Genomic DNA, 10,632 nt, shown 5'->3' with positions numbered 1-10,632 from the left:
ACTAGACTTGAATCATAAATGAACAGCACTGCAAAAAATGAAAAGCAGTATCATAGGGCAGCGTGACACGCACTTTTTGGACTACAAGATAAAAAATAAAATCCATTTCATTTTAAACTCTTTGGCAAATTTTTAATGCTTGCCGACACTGCAATTTGAAGCTCAATCCATATGCCCCAATCCGTTATGGCCTAACTGAAAAATCATGTGAAAAACAAGAAATGGTCTCAAGAGAGAGTTTGCTTTATAAAGTTGTGGTGAGCCAACTGTCTGATGGACATTACAGCCCTACGGATAACAAAGGAAAAGAAGTTGTGACGTGTTGGCGATGACAAATGTTAGTACCACTGTCAACATACTGATTCAGCTTTACACACTGGTCTGAACAGATTGCAATCAACCTAAAATTGAGGTATCAATATACACAAATATGTACAGTACACATACAGGAAAATATTTTTGCATTTGTAACATCGGTAACCTTAAAAATACTGGAAAGTTGGTATCTATGCCATTGATTTGCTTGCTAATTTACTGGAATAATGAAGCCAGCATCTTTGACTAGAGAGGACTACAATGGAATAATAAAACTCAGAATTAAAAGCGCCTTCCTCTCACTTCATCTTTACCATGCTCAACATTGGACTGTTCTGAGTGGCTGTATCTTGAAAAGAAGGTTGATCACAGCTTTTACACGCATCCTCAGAGGAAAACAAACAGGAAACCAAACTGGAGCCATCAACTGCATCTTTCTTTTTGCTGAATGGTCTTAGTTTATATACATGTTTGTGTGTGTGTGCACCTATGTAGAAAATAAAGTTGAATTCAGTTCAGTATAAATACATCTAACCCATTAATTCTGCCACTGTGATCATGGGTACAGCTCTTTTTAAGCAATGTCTGTGCAAAGAGGTCATTAAAAATCATCTAATCTTAAGTCTTGACATCATCCACTCGAGTCCTTGGCACAGTCTGTAAACAAAAGAGATATTTTTTTAAGGAATACATCCACTTCTCAGGATAGCTTCAAAGACAACTCCATGGCACCAACTTAAATTCTTCCTAAGAACTCTGTAATTCTGACTGAAGGAATCACTTCCAGAAACAATTCACTCTGAACACAGCATTTCCTACATCTTACGCAATCTACGGGTGAGAAACTTCAGATCCCAGCACTTCAAAACATGCACTGAAGTTACCTCTAATTATGATTATTCTTAATTAACGAGAACAGATTTTAGGTCGTTCCCACCCCTGCCCTCATCAGGCCCAAATCATAGAAAGTTTTAGCAGTGTGAGGTGAGACTGTGGATTTGATGTGAGAGATGGTTTTCAGACCACACTGATCCTAAGTCAGTACGTTCTGAGCCCAAAAATTTTTATGTGTAAGATGATTATTGATGGGAAGAAAGTGCGTTAAAACCAAAAGCCTCTAAAGAAATACCAAAATAACTCAAGATTCCCCTCCTACAGACCAGAATAACTCTTACCCTTCTCCAGTTAGAGCACAGCATGCCTGGATGTGCCACTGGTGATCCTTAATTGAAGTCAGTTTCAGAAACTGAGATATTTCAGCTACCGTCATACACTCTTTAACATCTTGCTTGTTAGCAAAGATCAGCAAACCTGCTTTTTTTAAGTCCTAGGGAGAAAGAAGAAAAAAAGATGATGATTACAAATCAGCCCTCAAAGGCAAAAGATGTGATACCAAAGTAGAAAACCTTAAGCCTCAGCAAAAAAACTCCTAAAGTATAAAACGCTGCAGGCTGATTGACACGTAACCTCAGAAAATCCTTTGATCCAGCAGATCAAATGTCCAATTTTTGCTTAGGATGATCTGTAAAACTACACACAATATTGTGCTGTGCTCCGTGAGGCTCAGAGGCACCCCGTACCTCTGTATGTGTGCAGCTGCAGTAACCCCACGCACCTCTAACAGTCAAGGCCTGCTGTTTAACCCTGACCTTGCAGGTCACTCCTGCCTGTGTATCCCAACCAACCACTGCATTCCCCCTAACTCGACTTTTACATATACACACCCCACACTTTTATGTATTACCACACTGTTAAGATTGATTTTAGTACCAAATTAGAAGACTCTGCAGCAGTTCTTACGTGCGGCAAGAGTGGGTTACCCCACCAGAACTTTTTAAGCACTGGTAAAACCTTGCCAAGCCCGACTGCAGTAAGCGCCAGCAGCGTGCGCGCTGGCACCCAGCCCGGCACCGTGGCTCACCAGAGCCAGAAGTACCCTCTGTCTGCGCCACAGCCCTCTGCGAGGGAAATCCCCCCCATTAAGAAGCACTATGACTGCCACCGACAGTGTAAAGTAAACTGTGGTAATACCATATTTAGAGGATACACAGAACTTGTAGAAAATCATCCCTTACACTGCTTTAGAATCAAAGGATGGACATCTACATGAACAAACCCACTGCAATAAACTTCTTTATAAGGCACGTGTAATATTTAAAATATCAGTACGAGCAATTTAGAGAACAATGACTCTAGGGGCAAGCTTATTTTATCCCAGGCTGCTTGGAATTACACTGGTACAGGCACATATTATTGAAAATCTCTCCCTCCGAAAGAAAAAAGCAGTAAAATTCATTCCCAAATAATCTACTGGTCCAGAAAACAGTTGGAACTGACCTGGGCACCTCAATTTTGCCTTAACAAAAATTCAATTGAACTGCTTAGCAAAAGCAAAAGATTTTCAAGGACTGCAATGAAAAGCTAGTCTAAATAAATATTTGACTTTCATCTCAGCTTGTATGTGTTGTTGCTCTCTTCAAACATCACAGCATCTGGAGAGTTAGCAGAATATACTGAAAACATCCTGTTGTAAAACAATGGGTACATTTGCTGTTAGATGGGTGCTTTTGGAGCACAGAGTCTCCCAACACGAAGCAAGGGCATTCATGCTGCCTGAAGTTCCACATTTCCCTCATTTCAAATTCAGTTCATTAACAACTTCTGCATCTTCCTTTATAGATTATGAAAGAGAAGATGCAGATTTTGTTTAGGAACTGCAACAGACTGAAGAGTACATCTCTGAAATTTTAATTATGACAGCAGCAGACCCAATGGCAACAGTCCCCCCAAGCCACATTTAACAATTCACCACAACCAAGAAAGCCAGACCTACTTTATTAGAGTAAACATAATTTTAATTTAAATACAAACGATTAGAAATTCAAGACACTAGGCAAAGCAGTTGTTTTTTCTCAAATGCTTTAGATCACCATGATGACTCAAAGAAAATACATAGGCAGTCCTTGCCCTTCCTGCAGTCACCTACTAAACAGAGGCTATAGTTCAAATACAGATGTAATATTTTGGGATATAATGCCATCAACTTCACCCACATCTTTGTATTCCAACATTAAATTTGGAAGCTCAGTGTCATCTCATACAAACTGATCCAGTTTGCATTAAACTTGTCTTATGAGTCCCAGCACTAGTCAAGCTTATACAAATACATCTTTAGTAAAAATCGGGGCTCCAGTCCTGCTGCACTGCGGGGATAGATTAAAATCTTTGGGACGTTCTGGTCATGCAATAGGTGCTCCATGGCTTATCAGCAGTGCAGTATTTCTAAGTCAGACCCAGATAGCCCAGTTTTAGACCTGACACAGGGCTCAATTTTAAAGAGGATCTTTACAAGTTAACAAATTATACTCTCATTCTATGATTCCAAGTACTCCTAGAATGACGGCTACTGTAACAGCCTGTTTCTTCAGTTTTACAGCTGGTTGCTAAAAGACATATTATTAATGTATCTGTTTCACTGTGAACACAGAAAACATCAAGCAACCATGACGTTATCAAAAATAGTAATTAAGCTGTTGGGTGAAAATCTTTTTTTAAGATGATTTCATTCGGCTCTTAACATGGATTGAACTATAAAAAAACCCACAAAAGTCATTTACAGGACCTAACTTCTGTTTCACTGAAGCACTCAGAAATTGAAAAGCTACTTTTGTGGGAGTTCTCTTCAGTAATTTGGTATTAATTTACAGCTTTACTGCAAGCTTCATGAAAGACAGAGCCTCTAGCAGGAACAAGACAGCTCTGATACAGTACTACCGGCAGCTGGGAGAACGTGACTGTTAATGTTCGCCTTGGGCTTGACCGGAGAGGCCTTCTCTCCATTCTGGTCTGCCTCCAGCTAGTAGGCGTAAGTGAGAACTTTCACAAAGAGCGTGTGAATCTGCTTCCCTGAACATGTATCATCCAGATCTTACCCACAATAAATATTAAAACAAAGAAAACACAGAGTCTACTCACCTCATGTGCTAACATTTTATACAGTTCTTCTTTAGTCACAGAAATTCTCTCTCTGTCTGTACTGTCCACAACAACTATCACAAACTTTAAAAAGCAAAAAGTTAATCAGAGAAGAAAGTCGATCTTTCAGCAGAACAGATTACTGTCCCCATCACATTATCCAGACAGTCAACTGGATTATCAGATATCTTCCTATTCCAGGGACACTTTCCCAGACAGAGTGTGATTACCCACAGCACTGGTATGGTTTACAACTTACACCCTGTTTTGTATACAAAACTAGCTCTGACACATCTTTTGACTTTCCAGTTTCAAGTGAAAAATCTGTGTTGAAATCAAATGTTTCTCTGTAATCACAGATCTGTTTTTGTGCTTTGCTTGCATAACTGCAGTAGCACAGAAATCCCCCAAATAATTTGCTGCAGTCTTAAAAAGGTAAACTGTGTCAGCTTTCTCCCTCCACTTCAAATACTAGCATGCAAATAGATATTTGCAAGGGATTTTAAAAAACCTCCATAAGCTCCATACTTCCAAAAGCACACATGCAGATATACGTCATAGCATCTTATAGGGAAGCACAGGAGAACAACGCTAATTACTATAAAAATATTTTTTTTTAAAAAAACCACAATGTATATCACATAGGAAACCTTGACTTAAATCATTATTTTAATCAAGTCCAGTATATGTGCTGCAACTTCATTGCTGAAGAGTTCTTAAAATTCTTGGGGCTGCTTAAGTAAATTGATCATGGGAGCTTGTAAGACAGAGCAACACCAGAGATTTGCTGGAACACTTTTGCTCTTTCAGTCTTACTCCTGAGGGGTTACACAGGTTTTAGAGTAGCTGCTACAGAGATAGAGCAGTCATGGTCCACAAGAGGGGACCTGTAAACATGGGCACCTGCAATACCAAGACAAACTGAGCACCTGCCCTAAGGCTGCAGATCCCCAGAAACAGAATCCTTACAAACAAGTTGCTTTTAATTGCAACTCCATATTACACATCTTACATAAGAAATATAAAAGCGAGTTGTCCAACAGCTTGCTAAGGAGGAGACTTCAAAAAAAAAATCAAAACAGGAATACCCTGAAGTAGCTACGGTAACGTTCAAAGCACAGTTAATACAGCCATCTGGAAGTGTCTGGTACAGATCTCTGGTACGCTGTATTCCCTTCACCAGCAACGGTTATACTAAGTCTGCCAGCAAGGTGTTCATTCTCACCTCTGTGTTTGTATAGTAGGTGTTCCACGAAGACCGAAGAGACTCCTGCCCTCCGATATCCCACATCAGAAAGCGCGTGTTGTTAACCACTATCTCTTCCACGTTACTCCCTATGGTGGGTGAGGTATGCACCACTTCATTCATGGAGCTGCAGAGGGAAGAGGGCAACTTGGTGAGAAACTGCAAAAACCGGCAAGTTAGCTGCATTGTTGAGCATCTTAGGATTCCAAATTGACCTCCTTCTACAAAAACTAAAGCTGATGATTATTCTGAGGTTGAAATCTTAGTGGGAGAATTATACCAAACACTCCTTACGCAGCAAATAGAGACAAGGTTTGACAGTGGAAGGTGAATAAAAATAAAAATAGCAACAAAAAAGGACTCAGTGAACTATATAATAATTGAATTATAGAGCTGAGGGAGCATTCATAAACAAAACTATATTATAATTTATTAAATCATAAAGCTGAGAGAATATTTGCTTCAGAAGCTGTTTTAAGCAGTCAGCTTTTCTTTTTCCAGGCTGATTTTGGCAAGCATGGGAGAGAGCCGTTGTTTTGCTTCAAGAATGTGGTTAAGCCACAAGATTTCCAAGGTTGCAGAAAAACAACAGCTCAGCATCCAGCTCCACCAAACAGACTACATCTTGCTCTCGTTCCAGTACGGGCCAGTAAGGGTGTACATTCTTCACGATGCAGTTACTTTATGTCCAAACTTTCTTCTCTCTCCCTTCAGCATAGTCCAGTAACTACTTTTTGGAGACAAATGCAGACATTAAATATTTCAAAAACATTGAGATACTTTAGAGATACTGAGTGCAACTTGGTCGTTAAGACAACCAGTTTCACATCAATAGCGATAACCAAATGGGTACTCTGGATACTCCTAAAGTTCAAATTATTTAAACTCTTCTGTATGCGATATGCAAAAAAAATTCAAAGCAGCTTCAAGGAAAATGTCAACCATTTTCAGAGGACTTAACTATTTTTTCTTCTGATAATCTTTATGTATTTTTTCATTTCATACAAACAGTTTTTGAAGTCTCAGCAGACCTTTTAGTTACAGTGACAGCAATTTGAGACTTGTAACAGTGCTGGAATATTTGCTGAAGAGGATACAGGGAACCAAGGAGATAAAGGGATGGTCCAGTGTTCTAAAAAGGAATCCCTGTTACCCAGTGTCTTAGCAGCATATAACAAGAAACCTTCTCACCACACATTTGTGGAAGGATATATAAAGGCAAGGGAAGGATTAGAAGAAAGAACCATAAAATCAAATTAAAGATAACAATGGTATAAGATGATGCCTGTGGCTGATTTCATATTTAAAAAACAGGTTTTAGCAGAGTTCTTTTAAAGCTTGGAAGAGACGTATCATGAATCCCCTTTCCTCAGCTGAACCTGCAACCTTTCACATTCAAGCTGTTGGCATCTTGCAGTTTGCAATACGATAGGTGGATTTTTCCCTCCGCCTCACTGAAACAAGGTGAGCATGAAGCTTCATGGCATTTCTAGACACCTGATCACAAAATCCTACCGCTACCTAAGGGGAGGGAGAAGATCTGAGCACGAGAACAGGAAGAAATGAAGTGCCTGTGAAGCTGCTGTGATCTGTTAGAAGAACCACCACTCCAACGTCTGCTGTTACCCTCCATGACATCAAAGTAGCGGCCAGTACACTAACCAACACTAGTGGTCCTGCTAGTTATCTCTGCCCATCTCTTATGAAGAGAGTTAAACATATTCATTCATGCTCAGAACACATATGTGCCATGAAGAAATGGTAAGAGAAAAAAATGGGATATGCAAAGATGGACGTAGGGTTTAGGGAGAAGCCAAGCAGAAGGAACAGAAGACAGAGCTCTGCCAAAGCAGCAGACAGGGGAAGGGGAATACAATGAGAGAGAAGGGGAAGTCCTGCGGAGCTAAAAAGGGTATAAAGGAAAAGGAGGCATATAGAGATCTACTGTACAAAAGGGAAAAGAAAACACCGAGACTGCAGAATAAGATGAGAAGAATCATGAGACATTCGCGGAGGAAGTGGAAAGACACAAGCAGCACTAAAACGCACTGAGGACAGCCCTCAGCTGCAGCAGTTACTAGTATTAAAAAAACCTCTTCATTCTATTTATGCTTTTAAAAATCTCTTACTCCCGATTTAAATAATGACAACCACTTTCATCCTTTCAGTTTCTCTGCAGAGCGTGCTAAGGCATACGTGGCTGGAAATGCTGCACGAGTTCTTTGTTTCAGAAAGGCAAAAGCAGATCATAATTTGACAAAACCCAAACATTTTAAGAAAGCACATTTTAAGATTTGGATTGGACCAGTATGGCTATATCACTTAACGGGAATTATTTCTGATACTGACGCAGGGATAATTCCTAATACCGGACTACTTCACATGAGAAACTGCAAATCTGTTTCTATTACAAACAGACTTTGAGTAACCTGTCCCACCTAGAAGCTTCTGAGTCTGTGGACAAATTTGCACCCTTTTATCAAAATGCAGTTGAGGACCAGAGATATGAAGCTCATACAAGTTTCATGTAAACCAGTAGCAAGGTTAACGCCAAGACAAACACAAGTCAGTGCCACTATTAAGGGCGGAAGCTGCACGACAGCTACAAACGCTGGTGGCTGAAATAAAGCCTGGGCCAGGCAGCATGGGCTGTCACCAGCCGCAGAGCTATGCTGTCCTGGGTTCAGGCAGAGCTCAGCCTTCCTCCTTCATCCTGTACCACAAATGACATGAAAGTACATCTTAGTACGCAGGGGACAAGTCATATAGCAGGGAGAGGTCAGGCTTCACTGCTTTGCCACTCACAGAACAATTTGTTTAGTATTTATATGCTGCGGCATGGATCAGTTTAGCAGCATTGTCCTGTGGCTGAACCTCAATATAATCATATTTTATGGATCTGGCAAACAGCCTACATGGTGACACCAAAGGCAGTTGTGATTAAGTAGTAATAGTAATGTAATCTGATAAATAAAAGCTCTGAACAAAACCTTATTCATATACCAGGCAAAATACAGACATTTCCAAACTCTAAACACATGCTTTGACCCACTGTCCCCTATACTATCCAGTAATCTTCAGCGTAATGCCCGCAAAGTAAAAATGAACGGGGAAAGCAGCAACAAGTCAGAGTAAAATATACAATGCACACCTTGACATACATGAAATGTCATCTGCAGTTCATACTTACAATTGATAAAGAATGGTTGTTTTTCCTGCATTATCCAGACCAACAATGATTACTTTGTGCTCTGAAATAAAAATATCACTAGTAAGTCACATTGTTAACTTTGCTATCACGGTAACAACTGTCTTATGAAACAAGGTTAGTGTTGCATTTTTGACTGATTTCCTAAGCAAACAATGCCAAAATCCAGGTGCCACATTTCATGGGCCATACCTAAAAGTTCGTTTGCCTGTGGAGGTGTACAAACCAGTGTACCGTTCTGAGTAGGAAAGTGACTGTCAATTTTCCCCCATCTGTACATCTACAGGAATGATTTCTGAGAGATTACACGTGGATTTTTTTCCTTCTCTAAACTGCTAGAGCAATCTCACTCTGGAATCCTTTCCCAAGCTTCTATGCATTTTTGCAGACTGTAACAGACTGTACTCTCTATTCCTCCCAACCACAGTAGTTTGCCAGAACACATGCTTACACATGTTAAATGTTCATTTCCAGGGCTGTACTTTTATTATGGCCTGCAACTTCTTAATCTATTTGCAAAGAGTTGTTAAAAGTCACAACGGTGCTGGTTTGCACTGTGAGCAGGGTGATCCACCTGTCTCCCTCAGCGTGCTCTTTTCCTTTCAGCAGGTTTGGAACCTGGAGAACAGATTTGCCTACGAATATTTTACAGAACGCATTCACCCAATTTAGTTTTAGATGAACCAACGAGTACTGCACAAAACTACTCTGACACATATGCAAACATGTTTTGGAGCTCAATGCCAGAATCAATTATTGTTCCTATTTAGCACCTTCCTTCCTATACATCGCAAAACTGAATTTGAATTCTACAGCTGGTGTTGTCAAGCACATTCAAATTTATGATTTCTAGAAGCACTGCCTGCTCTCAGCTGTATTACACAACTTTTACTTGCACAAATAACCTTGGCTTCAATGGGACTATTCATGCAAGTAAAAGCTTTGTGAGAGGGGCTTTCTTCTCCCCCTCCCCAGTGGTCCACACAAGGGCAACAAAAAGCCATTATAAGCCTGCCCAAGCTTCAGATGACCAGAGATCAATTCCTTCTGTTAGCAAAGTACACTCGCATTGATTTATCACAGAGGAGAGAGGGAGGGGATAGGGGTCAGGTAAGTAGGGTGTCTTGGTTTTGATTTTATCAATATTGTGTGGTTTTGCAGAGTTGTCTTATATACCATCAGATATAAAATCCGGTTTTAATAACTTTGCATAACTGCACAATATTGTAAAAATATCTGCTTACCTGACCCCACATAACTAGGAACTTTTGTTTCTGGTGTGATGTTGCCAGCATAGTGGATGTTAGGAAATCAGTTGGAACAGAAGATCTGAGGTGGGGCTGGATGCTACAAGACAAAAATATTTTGTTGTATTTGCACCAAGTGTTAATGGGCATATAATTGGGACATTCAACATGCATGTGTAAGAGCATTTAAGTTCACTCAAAATCAAATTTAAAAGACCTTACAAACACGGATAAGCACGTCAGCATGTCTTTTATAGTTAAAGTTACAACTCTCATTAAAACCTTTCAGTAAGGAGACAGGCTTTACTAATCTGAAGTTACTTATAACATTTACTCCATAAATGAGCAATTTTGCCAGATATCGAGGTCTGTCACTTAAAACCATTAAGAAAGCATACTCTGCAGATGACAAGATGAAACTACACGCTACAACACCGCGACACAGCTGTGTTCTTTCGGCACACGTTAATAAATTAACAACCACCTTTCCAAGAAATTAGCTTTCCAATGACTTACAGGAGAGGGAAAAAATTTTAAAAAGGTTAAAACCCCCCAACCTCTCTGGCCGCAGCCTGTCCTCCCGGGCCACCCCTCTACCCACCCCGGCCAGGGCTGCGGGAAGGCGGCCACCTGGCCCTTTA

General features: G+C 40.2%; 1 protein-coding gene across 1 annotated transcript; it reads right to left on the bottom strand.

The window, feature by feature from the left end:
- Positions 1 to 269: 269 nt before the first annotated feature.
- ARL5A (ADP-ribosylation factor-like 5A) lies at positions 270 to 8,782 on the bottom strand. The gene is made up of 5 exons (XM_010285110.1): positions 8,727 to 8,782; positions 5,516 to 5,663; positions 4,291 to 4,374; positions 1,491 to 1,642; positions 270 to 972 (listed from the first exon to the last, which is right to left on the bottom strand). The coding sequence occupies exons 2-5, from the start codon at positions 5,657 to 5,659 to the stop codon at positions 924 to 926; spliced, it is 429 nt and encodes a 142-aa protein (XP_010283412.1). The 5' UTR covers positions 5,660 to 5,663; positions 8,727 to 8,782; the 3' UTR covers positions 270 to 923.
- Between the last annotated feature and the right edge of the window lie 1,850 nt (positions 8,783 to 10,632).

This window comes from Phaethon lepturus, unplaced genomic scaffold (genome assembly GCF_000687285.1).
Source record: "Phaethon lepturus isolate BGI_N335 unplaced genomic scaffold, ASM68728v1 scaffold40204, whole genome shotgun sequence".
In the NCBI taxonomy this organism is placed as follows: Eukaryota; Metazoa; Chordata; class Aves; order Phaethontiformes; family Phaethontidae; genus Phaethon; species Phaethon lepturus.
The sequence above is the reverse complement of the archived record's forward strand: the minus strand, read 5'-3'. Positions and strand labels throughout refer to the sequence as shown.